Source organism: Camelus bactrianus, chromosome X, assembly GCF_048773025.1.
Source record: "Camelus bactrianus isolate YW-2024 breed Bactrian camel chromosome X, ASM4877302v1, whole genome shotgun sequence".
Taxonomy (NCBI): domain Eukaryota; kingdom Metazoa; phylum Chordata; class Mammalia; order Artiodactyla; family Camelidae; genus Camelus; species Camelus bactrianus.
This window is the reverse complement of record NC_133575.1, coordinates 83,412,943-83,440,569: the sequence shown is the minus strand read 5'-3', so window position 1 is coordinate 83,440,569 and position 27,627 is coordinate 83,412,943. Positions and strand designations below refer to the sequence as shown.

General features: G+C 36.2%; 1 protein-coding gene across 1 annotated transcript in view; it reads left to right on the top strand.

The window, feature by feature from the left end:
- The window catches only part of COL4A5 (collagen type IV alpha 5 chain), a 196,253-nt gene extending 182,957 nt beyond the window's left edge, over nucleotides 1–13,296 (top strand). The window contains exons 43-51 of the mRNA XM_010946101.3: nucleotides 1,008–1,080; nucleotides 1,221–1,292; nucleotides 2,107–2,235; nucleotides 3,045–3,143; nucleotides 4,256–4,468; nucleotides 8,555–8,732; nucleotides 10,571–10,685; nucleotides 11,032–11,204; nucleotides 12,030–13,296. Coding sequence (XP_010944403.2) covers nucleotides 1,008–1,080; nucleotides 1,221–1,292; nucleotides 2,107–2,235; nucleotides 3,045–3,143; nucleotides 4,256–4,468; nucleotides 8,555–8,732; nucleotides 10,571–10,685; nucleotides 11,032–11,204; nucleotides 12,030–12,111 — 1,134 coding nt within the window. The 3' untranslated portion in view covers nucleotides 12,112–13,296. The remainder of the gene's footprint in view (nucleotides 1–1,007; nucleotides 1,081–1,220; nucleotides 1,293–2,106; nucleotides 2,236–3,044; nucleotides 3,144–4,255; nucleotides 4,469–8,554; nucleotides 8,733–10,570; nucleotides 10,686–11,031; nucleotides 11,205–12,029) is intronic.
- Nucleotides 13,297–27,627: the final 14,331 nt, after the last annotated feature.

The window sequence follows — 27,627 nt, the reverse complement described above, 5'->3', positions numbered from 1 at the left end:
TACTTTCCCCCTTGTAACTAATAAGTAAAACTATAAGAAGACACATTAAGGTCATGTAAATATACTGCTCCTCATCAAAATTTCTCCTTGGATGTAATATCTATTTATGATTTTTGCTTCAGCCATTCAGTACTGTGGTAGTGGCAGTTGATGAGTGTTCAACTCTAGCACTACCTCCACATATATCACTGGGCCCTACTGTAAGCGAGAGCCTCCCTTCTCTTCCATTTACTGTCTTTTTATTATCATTGTGGACTCAGAAATTCTCATTCTTTACAACGATTTACAGTTTTTTAAAGTATAATTTTTTTGATGCTCAAACTGTCCTAGGTTTAGGAACCCCTTCAAACTGGATCCTATGACTTTCTGACATGCCCCCCTTTTTTAAGCTCTTTCTTACATTTTGGCATAATAAGATGTACCAGGTTGACCTCTTTTTCATTACTGTTAATAACAGCTTTATTGTTCCACACTAACTCTTCCTTTAGTTCCATTCTAGAGGTACTTTCAACTCTTTTTCTTCCCATAGTTTTCCTATCCCTCAAATGCAATTAATTATAGTCTCACTGTATTTTTTTGCTTAGTCTTTCGGACTTTATCATTTCTTAGTTTCTAATTCAGGCACTTACCATGTCAGGGCTACACTAAAGAAAAGTAGTGCTTTTGTTAATGATAAAAAAAAAATAGCTACCATTTATTAACTACATACCACATGCCAATCAGTTTTCTAAGTACTTAATATGAACTATCTCATTTAATCCTCACAATAACTTCATAGAGTAGATACTGTTATTTTCTTTATGTTGGATGTGAGAAAATTATGACTCAAAGAGGTTAGATAATCAACTCGAGGTCATACAAGCTTATAAGAGGTGAATTGAGATTTGAACCCTGGAAGTTTGACTCAAGGACCAGTACTGTAAATCAGTATGCAGTTCCACCTATGCCCTCACTTCCTTCCCTCCCCCCCTGTTTTTCTTCTAAAATTAATGATTTTATTTATTCAGGGTAATCCTGGCCGGCCAGGTCTCAATGGAATGAAAGGAGATCCTGGTCTCCCTGGTGTTCCAGGATTTCCAGGTATTTGAAGGGGTGTTTTGAGGTTCCCGCTTTACATTAAATTAAATTCCTTTGGGAGAAGATACCTATTTTCTGATTCAACTGGGGAAAGGCTATGGCCCTGTTGCTTTGCTGTGCAATTGTATGTACCTTCTTTGCAGGCATGAAGGGACCCCCTGGAGTACCTGGTTCAACTGGCCCTGAAGGGGAGCCAGGACTTACTGGCCCTCCAGGTGAGACTTATTTCTGGAGCTAATTATACCTGATACTTAGATTCATTGAAGAATTTGAAAGTTTGCATTCTGCCTTTCAGCCAAAACTTTCAGAGACTCAGTCCCCAACAACTGAAGGGAAATAGACAGGACTCTCCCTCTATTTACTAATCTCTTGAAGCTTTTTGTTTTAATAATGTCATATCAAGAGCGGACCTTTTAAGATAAATGCAGGACCAATAAGAATGCTTCATTGAGGTTTTTATTGATTTTTATATTACCTTTCCCATAGTTAACTGAACAGATCACCAGAGCAAGTCACATAGATATGTTTATATATTTTTAATATGAAAATAGTTCTTTTTGCTGAGAGACTTACAGAGATTCCTGTGAACTGTTAAATAGGGCATCTGCTAAATTCCCCTACTAGTTAGTTCAGTGGGTCCCTTGACAAGCACAACAAACAAGAACTGCAAATGATGTTAGAATCAGAATGGACTTGTCAGGAAATGGAATTGTCTTCCCCTGACACCAGTGTTCATAGATTTGCAGTGGATTAGACTTTCTAGTAACTGAGTCATGCATCAAGGCTTGAAAGTAGGCACAATATGCCTAATTTTTCCAGGGACCCTAAGAAAATTATTTACTTTTTTCAGTCTTTCAGGTGAGATAATCATAATTTTCACAAACAAATTTCTGTTGGACAGAGCAGATTCCAATATATGTAACTAGTTTCTCTCACACCAATTGTTATTCTGATCTCAGGTTACTTTGGCATCCATTCCTTTTGACCTTTGTCTTCCCTACCTTCAGATCTCTGTGTTTTGCCTCTTAGGTCCCCCTGGAATACCTGGTCCTTCAGGACAGAGTATTATAATCAAAGGAGATGCTGGTCCACCAGGGATTCCTGGTCAGCCTGGATTAAAAGGTCTACCAGGTCTACCAGGACCTCAGGGTTTACCAGGTACCTTTGTAGATCATTTTTTTAAGCCTTATGTATTTGGGTGCATTTCCCTTATTCTCCTTTCACTTGTCAGAGTTTGTCTTTGAATATAGTCTCAGCAACTAGTAGGATACCAGACCACCACAGGTCCCGCTTGCTTTTTCCTTGAAAATGTTAATTTCTCATGCCCTAGTTTCTTTTAGGCCAAGTCCAATTTCTTCTAGCTCCTCTGGCTATCCTAATTTGAATAATATGGTTAATGTTCTTAAAAACTCTATGATTAAATTAATATGCATTTAAGGTCTGGGGCTTTCTTTATCCCAACCACCAGAAGGATAGACGGCTGATTTGGTGAGCTATCAGTTCCCCACTGTGAGACCTCACGATTTTTAAATTAAATCCTATCTCGTTGGCCATTTGACTCTATGCTTGTAGCCAACTTTGATTATAAAAGAAAGCTAGAAACTAACTTCAGTCTTTCTCTCTTATTAAGTGGTTGAGTAGCAGTCTTTTCATAAATAAAGAGTACCAGGCAGTAAGATCCTTGCTTATGGTGGGGTTGACAACAAAAGTTGGGCCTTGCATTCTATCTTGTTCTGAAGGCAAGGAGGACACAACTGCCATATTATGGGAACCTCCAGAGAGTCAAGTGAATTGTTTAAAACTAAAGCTAATTCCTTGTCTGCTTCTTTTTTCCACGGATTTATCAGGATTAAAGACAAGACCAGATAATGAATTCGTTGACACTCAAGGACCTTAAGAGTCCCAAATCTACCCAGATGAGGATTTATTCTGCCCACATTTGAAAACCCTGTTTCTTTTCCCTGTAGGTCCAATTGGCCCTCCAGGAGATCCTGGACACAATGGACTCCCTGGCTTTGATGGTGCAGGAGGGCGCAAAGGAGACCCAGGTTTGCCAGGCCAGCCAGGTGAGACAAGTAAAACGCTACTGCTGATACTACTAGTCCTTAAGTCTGGGAGATCCCTAGACACATGGCCTCCAGTTCCAGCCATGAGAGCCTCCTTTTGAGAGAGCACAGCTAGCTGGGGAATCTGTTGCTTGGGAAAAAATAGGATGACACAGATTTTCCAGCATAAGAAAAGCATAGAAAGGTGGTTTTTATTTATGTATTTAGAGCACTGGAAAACCCAGCTTTTCCTCAAAACGAGGATTTTCCAGGTACTCACTGTACTTACCTGTCCTGATAATTTTCAGTATGTTTTAGCAACTCTAGATAATATAAACATATCTCTAAATAATATAAACATAAAAGTTTGTATTGGTTAAAAAAATATCAGTAGCAACAAGGCTGATTGGTGATAGTACAGCCTTCATAGAACTGACACCCTGCCATTTCATTAACTGTATTTCTAGGGAAGAAACAAGTTAGTGTCATCTTCATCACATATGGGCATGGTTGTGAAGTTTTCCCCAAATGAAAATTTATACACACAGTGGCCAAAGGCCTGTATATAAAGAGAATTTTAAAATCAGCTCAAATCAAGTGGCTAAATGGAAAAAGAGAACCAGTGACAGATTGAAATTAGAAATTTGGGAAAGCTTCTTTAGAGTGCCCAGCTTATTCTTTAAACAAAAAGGTATGCCTGAGAATAATTCCCCAGACAGATTCAAAGGAAAATGTTTTTCAGCACTGAAGTTGGCAGACTGATAGCAACCACACCCTTCCTTTCTCATTGATGAACAAAACAGCAGGCTGAAATGTTGTCATGGGTTTTGGACTCCTTTAGTACAGCGAGAGACAAGATAACATACAAACTCCCCAAATAAGCATCAGTTCTTCCCATCTAATGTTCCGTTCACTCAGTATTTATTTAGTGCCTAATATCATCAAACAATTCCTGAAGAATAAAAACACATTTAAATCTCTTTGAGGGCAGGGACCGTATTTTATTTATCTCCAAATCTGTGCTATCTGACAATGCCTTTATAGACATCCTATAAATATTGACTAAATTAACTAAAATGAAGTCACAATCAGAGCTTACTTAATTTTGTATACTGATGATTCTTTGGAAATAGGTACCCGTGGTTTGGATGGTCCCCCTGGACCAGATGGATTGCAAGGTCCCCCGGGTCCCCCTGGAACCTCCACTATTGCCCATGGATTCCTCATCACACGTCACAGCCAGACAACAGATGCCCCACAATGCCCCCAGGGAACTATCCAGATTTATGAAGGCTTTTCTCTTCTGTATGTACAAGGAAATAAAAGAGCTCATGGTCAAGACTTGGGTGAGATAATTGGCATCTTATTTCTTACTATGCGTTTTGTTTTTGTTTTGAAAAGCTTGTTGGGTTCTAGAGTAGCCTTGGCCAAATTGCATGTCTCTGTTGTTTCGGGGCTTCCGCATTGAAGACCATGTCAAGGGCAGCTGAACATACTCACTGTAAGTTTTAAATAAGTTAAATTTGACTTTAAACTAAAAGCATTAACTAGCCAGAGTGAGGTACAAGTTTTGGCTTAAAGTCATTTTGGAAAGGGCCACATTTACTTTTGTTAGTTTAGTTATTGAGGAAACAGATTCCCTGGGCTCTCTATAGTATAGCAGCTCCTTAAGTGAGCAGTGTTCATAACATGATTATGGGAGGTAGTTTCCTCTTTTCTGACACTGGTTTTTATCAAGTTGAAAGATAAGTTCTGAAGGAGTCTTAGTTTCTAGATCAAAGAAAGTAAGGTCATTGCTTAATTTTGCTAGTTTATAGTTCCTAGAATAGGTGCCTTAGCTTTGTAAAGTATTATCAGAGTAGTTTAAAGCTCTACAAAGCACTGTATTTCCATATAAAATCCACTTCATTTAACGTATTCCCATGCATCTTCTCTATGCTAGGATGGGAAAGGTTGGTTGATAGGATGACGCTGCACTGGATGACTCTCATGACCTCTTTCACATCCTCAAAGTTTCTTTTTCTGGAATTGTGACTTTGAATTTTGAGGCCGGCCCCATTGTTTGACCTGGGGCTGCCTGTCCCTAATATATCCCTTTTGCTTCCATAAAGATATTTAAGAAGATGGTCTAGGCTCCCAATTTCTGGGGTCTATATAGCAAGAGGCCTCCTGAAGTCTCTTTACCTGGGCCATGTGGAAGCAGCTCTGCAGCAACAGAGACCTCCAGAGGTCTACTCTGCTCAGTCTGTTCCCAGGGCATCTGGCCACACCTGCCAGGCAGTCCCTGGCCCACCAGAGTCGGCACATCCACCTCCATGGAAGCAATAGTCACAGGTCATTTTACAGAGCCGAATAAAGTAGCAGTTTGCCCAACAACTTTCTTCTCCTTCTTCTACTTTTCTTTTTTCTCCTTTTCATCTTTCCTCTGCTACTTTTCCTTCCCTCTTTTTCTTTCATTATGGAACATCATCTTTTTCTAATTTTACAATCAACAAATCTTCATTGTGAAAATACTCTTATCTTTAAATAATTTTCTCTAGTCTTTTTCTCCTTTCAGTCCATTCTCTTTCCACTGTCAGAGTCTAATTTATACCCATAATCAAGCCTGTAGACTTCAAATCCCTAACCTATCAAGTAAATAGGAACTATTAGAAGTTTTTGAGCGTCATGAAATTTATAAATGTAATGCAAAGAAATAACTGGGATCTGCTCTCCAGTATGTCACTATAGCTTTTCAAAATGCATGTATTTGGTCAAAGAAGGGCTGTCATAGTATGTATTCAGATGTAGAGGCTACAAAGTGGCCCCGACTCAGGTATAGCTTAGGCCTCAAACATAAGCGGGCCATGATAGGGCCGAAGATCCCAAGTGTGGTACTAGATTGCAAGGTCTCTGCTAGAGCTCACTCAAGAATCAAACTGGAGGTATCTTGATTGCTAAGCAAAGAATAAAGGTAGTTATAGGTTTGATATTAAGGAAACAATCACCTTAAAAAAAAGGGGGGGCGGATCACCTGATCAAATAAATACACAGTCAGTGCTAGATTAGTGAAAGGATTATGGTGTGTAAAAAAGAGAGTGGAGGAAATAGACTGAAAACTAAAATTCTTCTGTCTTGGAGAAAAAAAAAAGAAACTAAGAACCTATTAAAGCTTTATAGTTTTAGAATATGAGGCATTGAGAATTCATGAGATCACCCTCTCTTTGACAATTTGGCAACTGTAACCAGAATTCTGCATCACTCTGGGTAGCCTACAGCAAATGCAATCAAACACCCATGTTCTTATCATTATGGGCCTTCCTTTATGCCTCTTCCTTTGCTTTCTGAGACCAGGGATATTTCCATCTCTGTCCCTAATTAAGTGGTAATGTTAATTTCATTTTTAAATTACTTTATAATTAAAAAGCACCTTCATATCCATTATCTAATTTGATTTTCATAACTATAATCAAAAAAGATACAGGACAAGTATTGCATTTTTTTCCATTTTATACACACACAAACAGCCAAGACGTTATTCAAAGCCACATACTCAGAAAGTGTTGGAGATAAGAATTGAATCCAACCCCTACCAATTCTAAACCCATCTGTTTTTCAGTTATGTCAATTTTGTCATTTGCTCTCACATGACATTGAGTCAGTCACCTCTCTGAGCCTAATTTTCTTAATGTATAAATTAGACTAAATCAATTATTTTCAATCTGGGGAACTTTTGAAAAGATTCCTAGGCCCATCTCCAACTTACTGTATAAAAATTCACAATGATTCTGACAGTCTACCAGATTTCAAGGATTACTGACCTTTTATCAGTCATCTTCAGTCTGAGGTAAGCATAACCCTTTGGATACATGAGGAATTACCAAGAGATACACAGGCATAATTTTAAAGAAATCAGCTTTCATCCTCAACTTTCATATGTACTTTCTCCTTAAGTTAAACTGCCTGTATATATACTTTAGATAATCATCTTTCCTACATCCTTTTTCACTACCACCCATCTTCCACTTTATAAAAGAATCGTACTGTGGCATATTGCCTTGAAAGGTGAAAACCTCTAGGGGACAAATTCAAAGGGACAATTCAAAATAATGGCTTTGTTAAAGTCTCCATTAACTCAGCCTCTATAGTCCACTTCTAATCCATCTCATTAAGAAATCCATTTCCAATAAGAATTTACTTCTAATATTTAGTAATTATCAAAGTCTATAATATCTATACTTTTGATCAATGTGAATTAATAATAATTATAAAGATGGCAATTCAAATAAAATACTTAGCATGTAAAGCCTTATGGTCACAGAAAGTTTTTAAAAGTTACTTTTAAATTTTTATTTCAGAGAAATATGATAGAATAATCAGTAAAAGACTTTCAAAAATAAAATACATTAGGACAAAACTGTGTGAGGGAAGTCGAATGGAAATATAATTTCCAAATGCAAAAGGAGCATTGTATAATTTCCAGTTATTAAAGATGAGTTTATTACTTTTAAAAAGGTTTATTGTTAGGTTTCAAATAATTACATTGGATACATTTAAAAGAGTGATGTAAAAGTTTGTTTTTAAATATAAATATTCACAAAACACTAGAAATGACAGCTGGCAATGTTTAAATGTGGTTTGCAAATTTCCAAGCTCCAGTATTACAAAGTTGAATATAGAAGGGTGGGTTTGGAGCCAAGAGACAACAACCAATATCTTAATAACTGGCAGAGTATCCATTTAAACTTCTGATGAAAAATTTGAGGCATCACCTTAAAAATGTGTGAGAGGGTACATCATTTTTCATCATTCTTTTGTGAGTAAAGAAGACAAGAAAGGCCTGATCATTGGTAGAGAGAACCTCTATTGTCCCTACCAGCTCAGAAATTCAAAGGCTCTAGTTCCTTTTCTTTTCTTCCCCTTCACATCCTTCCTTTCTCTCTTATTTATTTTTTCCTTTGTATTATTTACCTCCAAACCTGTCCATGGTTCCTGTGCATATTGATCATCACCACAATTGTCTCTAGCCTTAAAGAGATTGCAAAACCACACAAGATACATACTGGAGATGTCCTGGAAGAAGAGAGGGCAGCCTGGAGAAGCAGTACTGATATGATATTATAAGGACTCAGTATGTGCCCCTCCCTTGTCCACAATAAATTACCCAATATTCTCCATAAGATACCATTGTCTATAAGATGCATCGCCAGTTTAAAAACAGTGTTGGGGAACATATAATGAGCTACCACAATAAATGCCTACATAAATTGTAAGATACATTCTGATTTTAGAAATGTTAAAATATGAATAAATGTGCATCTTATAACTGAAGAATTAAAGTGTATTTATTATCTAAGAAATGGGGAAAAGTTTCTCTTTGAAAGGTTGGTTGTTAGTATGTTAGAAGAAACAAAGTCATGATACTTTTTCTTTTTCTCCCCAATTCTTCCCAGGGACAGCTGGCAGCTGCCTTCGTCGCTTCAGTACCATGCCTTTCATGTTCTGCAATATCAATAATGTTTGCAACTTTGCTTCAAGAAATGACTATTCTTACTGGCTCTCCACCCCAGAGCCCATGCCAATGAGCATGGAGCCCCTGAAGGGCCAGAGCATCCAGCCATTCATTAGTCGGTGAGATATTGGTATACCTTTGACTTTTACCAATCTTGGTTAGTTTAGCTAGTTAGTTTGGCTAGTTGGAAATGAGCCCAAAGCTAATAATCTGATCATACTCCTCTCAGCTTAGGTAGAACAGAGGTGTCTTTATAACATTCAATTCAGTATGTAGTTTGATCCATATTTATTGGGGATCTGCTTTTGACTAGGATCCATGATAGACTAGTGTAATATACAAAGAATTGACAGTCTGGTCATTAGGCAAATGTACGTAAATTAATCTAATATATATCAGACTTGGGCTAAGTGCTGCAATAGATCTGATTTTAAAAAGTTATGAAAGCATAGGGAAAGGGATATTTAATTCCAACTGGAGAAATCTGCTATGATTATGTGAAAGAAATGTGTTTTGAACTGCTTAGCCCTTCAGGGATGGAAAGGACTTAAGATGCAGGCATTTATAAGGGAGAGGGGCATACAAGGGAGAGGGGCATACCAGGCAGAGGACATGGGGATGGGTAGTAAATTGATGTGTCTGGAATGTAGGCTGCATAGGGAGAAGAGATTGGAAAGTTAACTTGGACCCAGACAGTAGAAGGCTTTCAGTGTCAGATTTTAGTTTGGAATTTATTTGATATATAATGGGGAGCCGTGACGTTTTTGAGCTACATTTCAGGAAAGATTGCAGGAACATCAGTGTGTAACATGGATTACACAGTGGGTAGTCCTGGTAGGAATGGATTGGAGCTCTCAGTGGGGTATATGTATCACATTAATAGAATTAATAAGATTTGGCAATTGATTAGCTGTGGGAAGGAGAAAGTGATAGGTGAGACTTGGGGCATGAGTAACTAAGAGGAGGGTGGTACCATAATAGAGATTTCCTAGAATGTTGCCACATTAGGACCCTAGTTTACCTCTATCTCCTCGGCATATTAGATATTGCCATTTCATTCTGATCATGACCCAATTAATCTAGGAGTCTAGTAATCATAAAGGATGAATCATTGGAAACTCTTGTTTCTTTGACATTGAATATAAAGGCTAAACCTAGTTCTGCATTTCTTAATAGCAAAATCATGGTGCTCTTTTTAATATATTTGCCCAAATCATTAGGAATTCATTTTTTTCGTGGTTTTTGTTAGTCTGAACTCTTGGGAGTAAAAGGTCCCCTAAACCAGTGCCATATTTTATAGAAAAACTTTGCCAAATGGGTTTAGTCGTATTTCAAAAGGTTCCTTCATGCTTTTCACTAAAAATTTGGTAGACTCAGCTGTATTTACTCTTTTGCTATTTTACTTGATTTTATAGATTAAAGCCACATCTCCAAGTGCCTGGGTACCTGCCCAGCATTCTACAGATATGGCCAAAAGGTTAATAAATACCCTTTGGTCCAAAAATAATGGGTGGGGATTGAGAAAGTGTATTTTCCAGTTTACCGGACATTGTTCTTACCACGGTTTCGGCATTACTAAACATCTACCCTCCAGTTGGGCATTTTGGCAGCAAGTAGTGTGTGCAGTACACTAAGCCAAACTCTTAAAGCAATGATGACATTGACTATAGCAAGCATGAATACAAACTGAGGGCAGAATGGAAAATGAAAATGCTGTTAACAGTGGTTCTGTAGTTCCCTTTAAGAAAGCTTACAGTTTTCATTTATAACTTTATTCTGTATACTGAGAGACAGGGCTTATGGAAAAGCAATTCTCAAAGTGTACTTTTCTCCTTTTCATGAGCATTGAAGACACCTTAATGGGCTTTTCTACCAAGAATGCTTCCAGAGAAGAGGGACTGCTATCTCCCAGAGACTCACTGTGTAGACTGTGTTCCTTCTCCCTTTCCCTTACCAGATGTGCGGTATGTGAAGCGCCAGCCGTGGTGATTGCGGTTCACAGTCAGACCATCCAGATTCCCCATTGTCCTCAGGGATGGGATTCTCTCTGGATTGGTTATTCCTTCATGATGGTATGAAACGCTCTTCCTTGTCTTTGTCACTATAGCTGACTGTCCATCACATCTGCATTTCTTCCTGATACGAGGAATCTCTGCCATTTGTGTAGTAAGAAGCTTGAACCTCAGATAGCTTCTATCCGAACCCTTTGTTCCCCCTCACACACTTGCTGGAATGTAGTTTCACCATCTGCCTGTTTCTTTTGTTGAGCAGCCTTGGGGTGGATGCTTTTCTCTTCCTCTGACTGCAGTTCCTTCACTGGATTTGAATTTTTGGCCAAGCTCGACACCTAGCTTTGGGTATTCACTAAGGTATCATGGCACATGGGTATTGTGGCACATTTTCCCTTGTCTTTTCTAGCACACAAGTGCAGGGGCAGAGGGCTCAGGTCAAGCCCTGGCCTCTCCTGGTTCCTGCTTGGAGGAGTTTCGTTCAGCTCCCTTCATTGAGTGTCATGGGCGGGGGACCTGCAACTATTACGCCAACTCTTATAGCTTTTGGCTGGCAACTGTGGACGTGTCAGACATGTTCAGGTAAGGTGCTTATCGCTTTAGTTTAGGTCCAAAACTTCCTTCAGAGATGCTAGGGAAGAGAGAGGCAGTTCATGGATGGCTTATACCCAACAAATATTAGGAATTTAGTGGACTATGTCCTTTATTCTTGCTTATTCTCATATACCAGACTCAGCTCAGAAAAACAGACTGGGCTAATAATAGGTATGTGTGGTTTGAGATGGCTTGGTAGTAATTCTTCAAAGGCAAAACAGACAGAGCAAGGAAGGGTTATGTGACCTGTTTCATAACACGTGAACAGCTGTTCAACTAGACAGTAGCCACTCCAGAAATTAAAGCCATAATCTGTGTTGCCTTCCCCTGTCCAATAGTCTCCATTCCCAGGGTATTTTCAAGGCTCTCATCCAGGTGTTTGAATGAGTAAGACCACATATAATACACATACCTCAGGATACTATAAACTATTGGATTTGTTTTTGATTAAAATTTATTTTTATATGTTCTTTTGGGTTAATATTTTATGCATTATCTTTATGTATTTCTTATCTTTATGTATTATCATTTGTTCCTCATCAGTTACCCAGGTTGCCCTTATTCTAGGACTATTAGAAAAATGTATAAGAGAAAGACAGGGAGAGACCTATAGACAAAGATAACAGTGGTGGGAAGGGGAGTCACAAAAATACCAGTCATTGCATTAGATCACACTGCTCATAGTTAACCACCAAGTCATTGGGAGAGCTACTTAAACACAAAGAGGGGGTTTGGGTATGAATCTGAACCAGTAATAGAATTGAAACACCTTTAGAAAAGGCTAATCTGATAGTCTTGTTTCTCATTTCCCAGCAAACCTCAGTCAGAAACGCTGAAAGCAGGAGACTTGAGGACACGTATTAGCCGATGTCAAGTGTGCATGAAGAGGACATAACATTTTGAAGAATTCTTTGTGTGTTTTTAAATGTGATATATATACATATATATATATATAAACTTCCCAGGATGCGATGTCTCACTCTCCCCAACTTTCCCACTGCTGCCACCAATGGTGCTACTATATATATGACCAAGAGAACATGCTGGCTAGTAATCCTGAAGATTCAGATGTACCTCAGCAATGTGCCAGAGCAAGGTCTCTGTTATTTTTCTATGAAAGAAATAAGGAAATGAATTTACTTTTTGGGTCCAGAATGACTTTCTCCAAGGATTATAAGATGAAGATTATATATTTTGCCCAGTAACTAAAACGGCACGTTAAAAATTCAATTAAGAGGAGAATCACACTGAGTAAAATAAAAGACTGCAGTTTGGGGGAAGAATTATTTTTTATGGTGCTACTAATCCTACTGTATCCCAGTTTTTTAATATAAAAGTATTAAGCTTATTTTGCTCTGTAAGTAAAGAATGTGTATATTGTGTAAACAGCCTTTTAGCTCAAAATGTTGAGTCATTTAGATGTGACCTGCCATGAATCACTCTTTACAGAAAACTTAGGAAAACCTAGAATATAGACAGCAAGATTTTATATCCATGTTTATTAAAGTGAGAGAATTTATATTCTTGCATCAAGTTACTACTGAAAGTAAATTTATCTTGAATTTTACCCCCTAAGTTCTTATTTGACTTTTTTAAAAAAAGGTCATATTTAGTCACTTTAATCAGAATTTTAAATGTTCATGTTGCATACCAAATTATAATATCTAATGGAACATTTTCTTTTTTTGCTATATTCTCCAAGACACTCTTAACACTAGATGCCCCCAGCTTTAATGTTTCTTACATCTTGTTTTTGCTCATCCTCATCCCTGACTGGGCAAAGTTTTCCCAAATAATTTTCAGAAACAAAAATATATTATAAAAAGTTGACGATTCTTTTCTCTGTGCTTCTTATGTAAGAATTATTCTCCTGTGGTCTCTGCTTGTACAAGAACTGGGAAGACAATACTTGGTTAGTCTTCTCTCTTCAATTACAAAGCCAATTGCTGTTTCTTACTCTTTTTTTATTCTAAACGTTTTATTATAGTCATAGAATACCTATTTCCCTAGCTGTCATCTTCTCACTTAATGTTTTTTAACTCACCAATATCAATTTAATTAAAGACATCATATGTTGTAAGGATGGTTTGTTGTGTATCTCTTCAGCCTCTGTGTAAAAATCTGGTCATTTACAGATAGACTACACATCCACACATCAGCAAGTAGTCCCCCTTGTCAGAGAATCATTTAGACCAGCTCTAAAGCAAAAGAGGTTTCTGCAGACTTTGATCACTCTGATAGCTAATAGAAAACATTAATAATATACTTTTTCCAGTGAAGAAAACAACTCATTGGAAAGTATTTTTGAGATAATAAATTTATTAACAACATTGTGTTCATGGCTGAGAAAGGAAGCAAAACTACTTTCTATCTGGGGAAGAATTCATTAATAATGTTTAAAGCAGATTAGTGAGTTAATATTCCTAATGATTAAGAATGAACACGTGCAACTCTCTAAAGTAGTCGAGGACTTGCTAAAAGAGGCATTAAAAGCCTCTATAATAAAATGTGTTACTGCTTAAATATAAAACCAAACGATTTTGAGAATTTTAGACCCTAATATGAACCTGTGCAAAATTTAAAGGTTAGAATCTATAGTAAAATTTAGGTTCTAAATAATAGTAACCACCTAATAATACTGTTGATTTCAAGGCTAGCCAATTGCTGATTCTAGCTTTATTTTCCCATAAGCTTAGCTACATGCATGAAAACACTAACAGGTATTTGTAACTGAAAATACCATGTTATATCCCATAGATTTTTCTACATGCTGTAGTGTACACTTGGAAGTTGCTCCTTAAGTTACAGTTGCCAACACTGATTCGAGAGATTTTGCTGTTGGTAGCTTTGCCTCTCATTTTTAGCTGAAAGTTGAAAATCTTGACTCAAAAAGATCCTCCTAACATTTTAATAATTGCCTATACAGCTGGTCTTTGTGTTTCTTAAGTCCCCTAAGTATCCCCAGCTTTGCTTTGTTGTTTAAAGTACGTGAACCCAGTCTATTCCAGGACCTCAATGTTGTTGACTCACCCTTGCCACTGAATGTTCAGATTATTCTGATGTAGCTGCTCTAGTAGTTACCTGCTGTGAGTTTAGCAGTCACACACAGTTAAGGGTTTTCCCATATAGGCAGGCAGGCAATGAATGAACTGTTCTGCTTAATCAGGTACAAATAGTTATTACATGTACCAACCGAGACATATGTGTGCATATGTGTGTGTATGTATGTGTATATATATGTATCTCATGTTGGTGTCACTTTTCACTTCCAAGCTTTCAAAAGTGTTTTACTGGACACCTTGTGGTGGTACAGTGGCTTTTCTCACCTGGCCAAATTTGAAAAACACTTTCTATTTCTTGTGGTACCAATGAGATACTTTGCCTCAATTGGCGTGTCATGCCAAGCCATCAGAAGTTTATTCGTATGTTAATCACAAGGGGGCACTATCGCCTATAAAAATAAATCAACATGAATAAGTAAATAAATAAATCAGCATGTGCAATAATTCGTTGAGCAACTTATTGTTGATGGTGGTGGTGGAATTGTCTAAAGCCCTACCTCCAGATTCCTTATTTTAAGCTTCATGTATCCTTTTATCCTCATAAGATCAATAGCAAGTATTTTAAGAAGTGGCCCAGTTTCCCAGTGTCTGTAAAATAAGAGACAGCTTTGCTGTCAGAGATTCTCTTAAGAGCCTGATTAGGAGTTGGCTCTGGTAGTAATTCCTGCGCCTCTCCACAGAGAAGCAAATATCCCTGCTCTCTGCAATCACTTTCGTTTGGCCAGGATTTCAACTGGCTTCTTTAGCAGGGAAGCTCTTCTCGGGCTGGACTATAAAAACACTTTCATCCCTAGGCAGCTCCAAAATAAATAATATTTTTAAATTATATGTCATTTCCATTTTACAGCGGTGATTTCTAGAGTATATTCAGGAGGTTTGGAAGGTCTGTTTCTGGTGGAAATACTCAGAAGTTGGGACACCAAAGGAGTAAGTCGAGATAGGCCTGTCTCCCAAGTTCCATAGCAATAAACATTCACTAGATACTTATTAGCTGTAGGGTACCATGAGAGAGAGCAATCCAAAATCCACTCAGCCAGAAAGGTGGGTGCTCACTATGATATATACTCCCTAGAAGAGGTAAGCTGCTCTGTCTTTGACTACCAAATCTTTCTAATTCTAGACCAGACGAGGGTAGATCATGAGGCTTTTCGCCAGCAGTAGCTGTCTGGAGAAGCTTGCTCACCAACCTGTTCTCTAACACACAGACAGGCTAAAATCACATTGATGTAACCTTAATTCTCTTATTTTTCTATAAGTAGATGGCATGCCCCTCCCCTGACCCACAGGTATTGCTGATATTGATACCAATTACGTTAGCTTTTTTGTTTCCCTCCTCTAGATTCACATCGCATTCTTCACCCTGCTTTCTGCCCCAGAGGGTTCCTGTGCCCTCTGGCCTCTGGTTGGGTTCAAGCAATGGGATGCCCCAACAGGATAGCAGAGTGGGGGACAAGACTGAGATTAGGGTATTAGGATATTTATTGTTACAGGGCCTAGGAAGTCACCTCAGGTTGGCTTCTCCTCAATTGAATGTCTCTGCTCCTCTCAGGATGACCTGCCCTTCTTGACTGTCTCCCCCCCTTCTGATTCTAGTAACCTCTTTCTTCTCATCCCTTCAGGTCTGCGGTTATGCTGACAAGTCTGCTGCTGCTGTGTGGCTAGCCCTGGATTCCTGCATTACCTTTTTGTGGTTCCTCTACATACTACCTATATCTTTCTAATTAAAGTCTCCCCAGACTATCCTAATATAACTGTATTGTCTATTGTTGACAACCTGATGAATGCATAACTGCTTCTAGTTTCCAAAATCTATTAGCAGTGCTTTATTCTGTATGTGGCAAAATGAAGGTGAATTGACAAAACTGCCATGAGTGATTAGCATCTTCCACTTTGAACTGAGGGACAGGCCAGCTGAAATGACTTCACATCACTTAATCTAAGACCTAGTTTACCAAGCTTCATTGGAAGCTGTGTTCCAAGGTTCTTAGAGTGAAATGAGGCAAAATATATTCATTATGATCCTAACTTAATTAACATTTTTCAAATACTGTCCACTGGATCTTTAAAGAATGCCTCTTGACTTCTCCCCAGGTGGTCGTTTGGCTTGCTTCATCCCACTTCAAATGAAGAATCTCAGTTGTCTTGTTGAAAGACTAGATTCTAAGCACTGAAAGCTCCAGAAAGAAAACTCTAGTAATACTTGCACCAGAGAAATCTGCTAAGTCAAGTATACATGTACACGGTCAGTAAAAAGCCCCAAAGTGTTACCAGGCAAAAAAATAGACAATTTAAACCACCTAAAACAAATGACTTTCTCGGGGAGGCTATAGCTCAGCGGTAGAGTGTATGCTTAGCATGCACAAGGTCCTGGGTTCAATCCCCAGTACCTCCACTAAAAAAAAATTAAAAATTAAAAATACATAAAGAAACCTAATTAACCCCCCCCCCAAAAAAAACCAAACAAGTTTTAAAAGTGGTTTTCTAACTTCAAGAGCCTCTGTGAAAGTGAGCCTGCAGGAGTACTTCAGATCTGCTTCCCTTCTGTTCATCAAGGATACCAGAGTGAATACTTAGACTGGGGATTAGGGAAGATGCAACAGCTTCTAAAACCAAAGGCAATCTGAGACTACTTGCTAATTTCAACCAGGGTCACATGGAGCCTGCCAAGAAGTGAATATACTCTCATTTAAAGTGAGGTCGTTTTCTGGTGGATTTCCTTGGGGTCAGTAAAGTGCTTGCTATTGTCAATCTATCACAAGCCAAGTGGTAAACCAGATATCAGATTTTTGTGTCTTTCTCTGATGCAGTATTTGATTCTTGCTTGGGCTGCAAGGAACACTATCACTGATGCCTCGGTAGCAACAAGAGTAACACCTTATATTTATATGGTTTTCATTAAAATGTCATTCTTCACACACTATTTCATCTGAGCCTCAATAACCCCAATGTATTCAAATAGTGCATTTTACAGATGCAGAAGCTGAGCTTTAGAATGGTTAAGTGAGTCTCCCGAGGTCACAGAACAACTTACTAAGTTCTTTTTCATTCAAAATCTAGTATCACCATCTAGTCATGAAGATACCTGTATCCAAAAATTCAGAATCCTGTGTAGTGAAGATTCTTGGCACTACAGGGGTTTCTGCCTCATGAGAAGCGATAAGTTCCATGTTTTAGAAATCTTATTTCCCCATTAATGAATGATGAATGCTTTTCCCAGCACCATTGCAGCACCTGAGACCCTTTAGAATTAGCCCTTGGACACAGAGAACTTACAGTAAATGCACTGTACCTCAGGATACTCTTATCTGTCTGGTCTAAGTGTCTGTAGCTAAAGAAAACCTCATGAGTCTGGCCCGGTGGCTTCCTTGGGGCTCTTGGATCCAGATGAGCTCCTACAATTTGAATGCTCTGGTCTGCAAACGTTCCAGTGTCCAAGTGTCCAAGTAAGACCCAATGTATATTGATTGCAATGTAAACCTGAGAACATGCAGATACTATCTATTATCTATTATAGACAATATAGAAAGTACTCTGTGAACGGGAAAGTTTCTTTAGTTCCAACAGGAAAGTTCATTGTATTCATTAGCACTAACATAGATAAACACAGAAGCAACTTGAGTTTGCTAAATATAACCTACATTGGTCATATATCACATGCAGTAAATTACCTTATTTGGCTCCCTTCAGCAGAAATTAAGGTTCAGAATCAGATGAACAAATGTCAAACCAGCTGGGCCAAGCAGTATGTGGTTATTTATCAGATTAGCGATGCAGGCAAGGTTAAAGACAAGTTGGAAAACATCCAGGCTAAAATAGGGTGTTGCTTAGCTTATAGTAATTCATACAGTAAGAAGCCAGGCTTTGAGATTCTAGGTTTAAATATGTTCTTAAGTTAACCATGTACTTTCAGATGTGGCAGCTGTTACCCACCTTAAGGCCAGCAGCAGCACAGAAAACTGCCCACCTGGAATGGAAAGAGATACCAGCCTAAAGCCATTGTCACAAACACATCTTTTTCCTGCTCTGAGAAACCGGTATTTTCTTCCTTTTTCCCCCCTGTATTCAGCAGTTTTTTTTAAAATTGAAGCATAGTTGATTTATAATACTAGATAAGTTTCAAGTGTACAACATACTGATTCAATATTTTTATAGACTATACTCCATTTAAAGTTATTATAAAATATCAGCTATATTCCCTGTGCTATACAATATATCCTTGCAGTTTATTTGATACATAGTAGTTTGTGCCTCTTAAACCCCTACTCCTATCTTGCCCCTCCCCCATCACTCTCCACACTGATAACCACTAGTTTGTTCTCTATATTTGTCTGTTTCTATTTTGTTATATTCATTTATTTGTTTTTTTAAGATTCCACATATAAGTGATTCTATACAGTATTTGTCTTTCTCTGTCTGACTCACCTCACTTAGCACAATACCCTCTAACTTCATCCATGTTGTTGCAAATAGCAGAATTTCATTCTTTTTAATGGCTGAGTAATATTCCATTCCATATGTGTATATATGTGTGTGTGTGTGTATATATGTATATGTATATGTGTATATATACACACACACACACCACATCTTCTTTATCCATTCATCTGTTGATGGACACTTTGGTTGCTTCCTGTCTTGGCTATTATAATTAGTGCTGCTATGAACACTGGAGTGTATTTTATCTTTCCATATTAGTATTTTCATTTTCTTTGAACATATACCCAGGAGTGGAATTGCTGGATCATATGGTAAGTCTATTTTTTGTTTTTTAAGGAATCTCCATACTATTTTCCACGGTGACTGCACCAATTTACATTCCCACCAACAGTGTAGGAGGAGTCCCTTTTCTCTACATCCTTACCAACACTTGTTATTTGTAGACTTTTTCATGATACCATTCTGACAGGTATGAGGTGATACCTCATTGTCGAGAAACTGGTGTTTTCTTTCATCCTCTCTGAGCAAGCAGAAGCAGCCATGGGCACGTGACAGTGTGCTAAGGCTTTGCTCCTTGTAGCTCTATCAGGTTTTGCTTCATCTGATTTGAAGATATCTTATTAGGTGCATAAATTTTTATGATTTTTATGTCCTCTTTATGAAATGATCCCTTTACCATTATGATAATGGCAATATGGTAAAGGAAATGTTCATACTCTTTGCTCTGAAATCTATATTAATAGCAATATAGCCATCCAGCTTTCTTTGTGTTAGTGTTAGCATGGTATTTTTTTTCATCACTTTACTTTTAATCTATTTCTGTCTATTTGAAGTGCATTTCTTGTAGGCAGTATATAGTTGGAACTTGCTTTTTATACAGTCTAACAATCTTTGTCTTTTAGCAGACTAAAATTTATTTAATGTGGTGCTTGATATGGTTAGGGTTAAATCTATCTTCTTGCTATTTTCTATTTGTCGTTTGTTCACTTTTTAATGCCTTGTTTTGGATTAATTGAATATTTTTCTGATTCCATGTTATCTTCTTTGTGGCATACTAACTATAACATTTTGTTTGATAATTCAGTGACCTCTTTAGGGTTTATGGTATACATCTTTAACTTACCACAATCTATATTCAAGTTATATAATGCCATTTCATGTATGCTTTAAACATGTTATAATAGTATACTTTCAATTCTCCCTTCCTTTGTGTTATTATTTTCATACACTGTAGTTTTAATATGTTATAAACCCCATACTACATCCTTATTATTTTTGTTTAAATAGTACATTCTTTTTATTTGATATAACTCACATAACATTCACCCTCTTAAAGTGTCCAATGGTTTTTAATATATTCACAGTTGCACAACCATCATCACTATCTAATTCCAGAACATTTTCATTACCCCAAAAAGAAAACTCCATACCTATAAGTAATGACTTCCTACTCTCCCCTATTTCCCCTACCCCCAGCACTAGGCAACCGCTAATCTACTTCCTGTCTCTAAAGATTTGCCTACTCCGGCCATTTCATGTAAATGGAATCATACAATCAATGGCCTTTTATCCCTGGCTTCTTCCACTAGCATAGTGTTTTCAAGGCTCATTCATGTTGTAACATGTGTCAGTACTTTGTTCTTTAATTTTTTTAACTGAGGTAAAATTCACGTAACATAAAACTATTTTAAGCAGACAATTCAAGTGCCATTTATTACATTCACAATGTGTGCCATCACCACCTCTATCTGGTTCCAAAAAAATTTAATCATCCCAAAAGAAAACTTTGTATCCATTAAGCAGTCACTCCCCACGCCCAGAATCCTCTGGTAGCTACTAATCTGCTTTCTGTCTCTTTGGATTTACCTGTTTTAGATGTTTTGTATAAAGCAGTCGTACAATATATGTATGACCTTTCTGCTCTGGTTTCTTTCATTTGGCATAATGTATCCAAAGTTCATCCACATGATAGCATGTATGAGTACTTCAGTCTGTTTATAGTTAATAATAATCCATTGTATGTATATATCACATTTGGTTTATCCATTTATCCGTTGACATTTGGGCTGTTTCCAGCTTTTGGTGATTGTGAATCATGCTGTTATGAGCATTTGTGTACAAGTATTTGTTTGGATACCTGTTTTTAATTCTTTTGAGTATATACCTAGGAGTAAATTTGCTTGGCCATTTAGTAAATCTATGTTTAACTTTTTGAGGAACTGCCAAACTGCTTTCTATAGTAGGTGTACCATCTTACATTTCCACTAGCAATGCACAAGGGTTCCAATTTTTTCACATCCATACCAAAATTTATTTTTCCATTTTAAAATTATAACATCCCAGTGGTATCTCATTGTAGTTTTGATCTGCATTTTCCTCATTACTGATGATGTTGGACATCTTTTGTGTGCTTGTTGGCCATTTGTGTATCTTCTTTAGAGAAATGTCTATTCAGATGTTTTGTCCATTTCTACATTAGGTTATTTTTCTGTTTACTGTTGAGCTGTAAGAATACTTTATATACTCTGACTACTAGTCCCTTATCAGATATATGATTTCCAAATATTTTCTTTCATTCTGAGAGTCGTCTTGTTACTTTCTCAATGGTTCCCTTTAAAGTACAAAAGATTTTAATTTTGATGAAATCCCATTCTATTTTGCCTTTTGTTGCTTTTATTGTTGATGTCACATCTCATCCAAGGTAATGAAGATTTGCCCGTATGTTGTCTTCCAAGAGTTTTATAGTTTTAGCTCTTACATTTAAGTTTTTGATTCATTTTGAGTTAGATTTTATACATGGTGCCAGATAAGGGTCCAACTTTATTCTTTTGCATGTGGCTATTCAGTTGTTCCAGCACCATTTGTTGGAAAGACTATTATTTCCCCCATTGAATTGTCTTGGCATTATTTGAAAAATCAATTGGCCATAAATATGTGGGTTTATTTCTAGACTCTCAATTCCATTCCATTGATCTATATGTTTGTCTTTATGCCAGTACCACACAGTCTCAAGTACTGTAACTTTTTAGTAAGTTTTGAAATTGTCAAGTGTGAGTCTTCCAACTTTGTTCTTCTTTTTCAGAATTATTTTGGTTTATTCAGTCTCCCTTGTGATTCCATATAAATTTTAGGATCAGCTTGTCATTTACTTCAGGGGAAAAAAAAGCCAGCTGGGATTTTGATAGATTGTATTGAATCTGTACATCACTTTGGGGGGTATTGTATTTTAATAAGTATTCCAACTAATAAACACAGAATGTCTTTTCATTTATATAGGTCTTCTTTAATTTCTTTCAATGATGTTTTGTAGTTCTCAGTGTATAAATCCTGTACTTCTTGTATTTAATTTATTCCCAAGTAATTTATTCTTTTTATGCTACTGTAAATGGAAATTTTACCTTAATTCTCTTTTTAAATTGTTCATTGCTAATGTGTAGAAATACTTTTTTTGTATATTGATTTTGTATCCAGTAACTTTTCTGAATGTGTTTGTTATCTTGAATAGCTTTTAGTGGGTTTCTTAGGACTTTGTATATATAAGGTCATGTCATCAGCAAATAAAAATAACTTTGGATCACAGCGAAAGAGAATGTGACAATGAATGTATGTATGTTCATGTATAACTGAAAAATTGTGCTCTACACTGAAATTTGACACAACATTGTAAAATGACTATAACTCAATAAAAAAAAGTATATATGTATTTAAAAAAACACTATATGAACAAAGGAAGAAAATTTTACTTCTTCCTTTCCAACCTTTATGCCTTTTATTTCCTTTCTTTGCCTAACTGATCAGGCTAGAAACTCCAGTACAATATTAAATAGAAATGATAAGAATGGACATCTTTTTCTTTTTAAAAAGTTTTTTTGAAAATTTAACACATTGTGGTATGGTTGCTGTACAGTAAACTACACACATTTCAGATGTACAATTTGATGAATTTTGATAGATGTATACACCAATGAAACCACTACCACAATCAAGATAGCTAACATTTCCATCAATCCCCAAGAGGTGCAACTTTTGAATCCCCAATTTATTCCTTCCCACCCTCTTCACCCCCTGGTAACCATAAGTTTGTTCTCTATGTCTGTGAGTCTGTTTCTGTTTCTGGTCATCTTTTTCTTGTTCCCAGTCTAAGGGGGAAAATTCCAGTATTTCACCATTAAGTATGATGTTAGCTGTGGTTCTTTGTAGATACCATTTGTTAGGTTGAAGAACTTTCCTTACATTCCTAGTTGCTTAGTGTTTTTAATCATGAAGGGTTATTGAATATTGTCAAATGATTTTTATGCATCAATTGAAATAATCACCTGGGGTTTTTTTCCTTCATTCTATTAATTAGGTGTATCACATTGATGGATTTTAATATGTTGAACCAACCTTGCATTCTGGTATAAACCCCAGTTGATTGTGGTATATATAATCCTTTTATTTATTTGTTTGTTTGTTTGTTTGTTTATTTATTTATTTCATAGACTTAATTTTTTTTAATTTTTTTTTATTGAGTTACAGTCAGTTTACAATGTTGTGTCAATTTCTGGTGTACAGCACAATTCTTCACTCATACCTGAATATGCGTATATTCTTTTTCATATCTTTTTCACCATGAGCTACTACAAGATATTGAATATATTTCCCTGTGCTATACAGTATAAACTTGTTTATCTATTTATAGATACCAGTCAGTATCTACAAATCTTGAACTCCCAGTTTATCCCTTCCCACCCCTCTCCCCACTGGCAACCACTAGTCTGTATTTATTCTATGTCTGTGAGTCTGTTTCTGTTTTATATATAAGTTCATTTGTCTTTTTTTTTAAGATTCCACATATGAGTGATATCATGTGGTATTTTTCTTTCTCTTTCTGGCTTACTTCATTTAGAATGACATTCTTCAGGGCCATCCATGTTGCTGCAAATGGCATTATTTTATCATTTTTAATGGCTGTGTAGTATTCCATTGTATAAATATACCACAACTTCTTTATCCAGTCATCTGTTGATGACATTTAGGTTGTTTCCATGTCTTGACTATTGTAAATAGTGCTGCTATGAACATTGGGGTGCAGGTGCTTTTTGAATTAGGGTTCCCTCTGGATATATGCCCAGGAGTGGGATTGCTGGGTCGTAAGTCATAGACTTAATTTTTAAACTTTTTAAAAAAGTTTCTTGTTTGTTTTGGGTGGAAGGTAATTAGGTCTATCTAATTATTTATTTATTATTAGATTTTTTTTTTAATGGAGGTATTGGGGATTGAACCCATAACCTCATGCATGCTAAGCACACACTCTACCACTGAGCTATACCCTCCCCAAACTCTGGGTAATACCCTCCTCCCTAGTCCTTTTAATATGCTTTTGAATTTGTTTTACTAGTATTTTATTGAGGATTTTGTTGTTGTTGTTGAGGATTTGGGGCATCAGTATTCATAAGGGGTGTGATCTGCAGTTTTCTTGTAGTGTCTTTGTCTGGCTTCAGTATCAGCGTATTACTGACCTTATAGAATGACTTAGGAAGTGTTTCCTCATCTTCATTTCTTTTGGAAGAATTTGACCAGGATTTTGTTAATCCTTCTTTAAATGTTTGGTAGCATGCACCAGTTATCTTGTTCTGGGCTTTTATATGTGGAAGGTTTTTAAATTAATTATTCAGTATTTTTACTTGTTTTATCTATTATGTTTTTCCATTATTTATTGTCTGTTTTGGTAGTTTGTGTCCTTCTAGAAATATGTCTGTTCCATCTAGTATGTCTAGTTTGTTGACCTACAATTGTTCATAATATCCTTTTATAGTAATTTTTACCTCTGTAATGTCAGAAGTAATGTTCCCCCTTTTGTATCTTATTTTAATAAATCGAGTTTTCTCTCTCTTTTGTCTTGGTTTGTCTAGCTAAAGGTTTGTCAATTTTGTTATTTTTTTTCTAAGAACCGACTTTGATTTTGTTGATTTTCTCTATTGTTTATCTATTCTCCACTTCATTGATTTCCATTTTAATCTTTATTATTTCCTTCCTTTTCTTGTTTTGGATTTAGTTTGTTTTTCTTTGTGTAGATTTTTAACATAGTAGGTTAGGTATTGATATGAGATCTTTTTGTTTTCTAATATAGGCATTTACAGCTATAAATTCCCTCTAAACACTGCTTTAGCCATACCCCATAAGTTTTGATATGTTGTAGTTTTTTTTTTTCATTCATTTTGAAGTATTTTCCAATTTACTTTGTTATTTCTTCACTTAACCCCTTGGTTATTTAGGGATATGTTATTTGCTTTTTATGTATTTCTGAATTTCCCAAATATGTTGCCGCTAATTTCATTCCAGTGTGGTCAGAGAACAAACTTTGTTTTATTTCAGTCTTGTAAAATTTATCAGGACTTGTTTTATAGATGAACGTATGGTCTCTTCTGGGTAATTTCCATGTACTCTTTAGAACAATGTGTATTCTGTGTTGGGTCAAGCAGTCTATAGTAGTCTATTAGGTCTAGTTGATTTGTATCATTGTTCAAGTCTTCTATTTTCTTGTTGATCTTATGCCTAGTTGTTCTATCCATTATTGAAAGTATAGAAAGTAGGGTAATCAAGTCTCCAACTATTATTGTTGAATTTTATCCCTTCAATTCTGTTAGATTTTACTTCATGTATTTTTTGGGACCAGATTTTTATATATATATATATATATATATATATATATATATATATATATATATATATATATATATATATATATATAAAATATCTTTTTATAGATTCACCCTTTTATCCTTATAAAATGTCCTTCCTTATCTTTAGTAGCAACTTTTGTCTTTAAAGTCTATTTTGTTTTATATTAGTATAGCAACCCTATGTCTGTTTTTGTTACTGTTTGCATAGTATATTTTTTCCATCCTGTTACTCTGTCTCTTTGTGGCTTTGAATCTAGTGTGTCTCTTGTAGACAGCATATTGATGGACCATGATTTTTGTATCCATCCTGCCAATCTTTTCCTTTTGCTTGTGCTGTTCAACAGATTCACTTTTTTTTTAAAAATAGACTTTATTTTTTAGAGCAATTTCAGGTTTACAGCAAAATTGAGCAGAAAATACAGAGTTCCCATATAGCCCTCCCCACCCACACATATATATTCCCCTAACCTCAGCAACCCTCATTAGTGTGGCATATTTGGTACAATCGATGAACCAACATGGACACATTATTATCAACCAAATTCCATGGTTTACATTAGGGTTCACTCTTGATGTTGTACATTCTATGGGCTTTGACAAATGCATAATGACATGTAGCCACCACTATAGTATCATCCAGAATAATTTCATCACTTTTAATGTAATTACTGATAATGTAGGATTTGTGACTACCATGTTGCTTTGTTTTCTATAAATTGTTGGCTTTTTGTTCCTCTCTTCCTCCATCACTTCCTTCTTTTGTGTTAAATGGCATTGTCATTGTCGTCATTTCTTTTACTCTGTATTTTGGAGTTATTTTCTTATTGTTTGCCCTGTGGATTACAATTAATACCTTGAGTTATAACAATCTAGTTCAGATAAATGACAACTCAATTTCAATAGTATATTTGAAATTTGCTCCTTTATAGCTCCATGATATGTCTCTTCCTTTGTGCTTATTGTCATACAAATTACATAATTATACATTGTATGTTCATCAGCACAGTTGTATAATTATTGCTTTATGTAGCTTTCCTTTAAATTAGGCAGGAAAAGAATTACAAACAAAAAATACAGTTATACTGTCTTTTGTATTTACCTATACAGTTACCTGTACTAGTGTTCTTTATTTCTTCATGTGGATTTGAGTTACTGTCTAGTAGCCTTCTGTTTCAACCTGAAGGACTCGTTTTTGTATTTCTTGTATGACAATCTTCCTAATGATGAATTCTCTCAGTGATTATTGATCTAGTGATACCTTAATTTCTCATTCATTTTTGAAGGATAGTTTTGCCAAAATAGAATACTTGGTTGGTAGTTTTTTTTCTGGTAGCACTTTGAATATATTAACTCAATCCTTCTAGGCTCCTTGGTTTCTTATGAAACATTGGCTGGTAATATTATGGAAGATTTCTTGTACATAAGTAGCTTCTGTCTTGCTGTTTTGAAGATTCTCTGTCTTTGACTTTTGATAGTTTCTTTCTAATGCATTTTGGTGAGATTATATTTGAGTTATTTCCACTTGGAGTTAACTGAGTCCTTTGGATACACATATTAGTGTATTTCATCAAATTTTGGTAGTTTTTCTTGGCCATTATGTCTTCACATATTCTTTCTTTTCTTTCTGAGACTCCCATTATTATATATGTTGGTTCACCTGATGGTGCCCCATAGTTCTCAGAGGCCCTTTTATTTTTCTTCATTCTTTTTTCTTTCTATTCCTCGGTCTGGATAAATCTCATCTGACCAATCTTCAAGTTTGCTGATTGTTTCTTCTGCCAGCGCAGATGTATTGTTGAGCCCTTCTAATCAACTTTCACTTCAGTTTTGTACTTTTAGAGTCTAGAATTTCTATGGTTTTTAAAAAACAATTTCTATTTATTGACATTTACTCTTTAGTAAGGCATAATTCTCATATTTTTCTTTAGACCTTTAGACATGGTTTCCTTTAGTCCTTTCAACAGTAAAATTGCTGATTTGATGTCCTTGTCTAGTAAGTCCAAAATCACGGCTTCCTCAGGAACAGTTTCTGTTGACTACTTCTTTTCCTACGTATGGACCATACTTTCTTGCTTCTTTGCTGTTTCATGTTTTTTCTTGAAACTAGAGCATTAAAGTAACAATGTAATGACGTTGGATATCAGATATCCCCTCTAAGAGTTTGCTGTTGTAGCTATTTGTTGTTGTTACTTAGTTGTTTAATGATATTTCTGTACTAATTCTGTAAAAATCTGTATTTTTGTCATG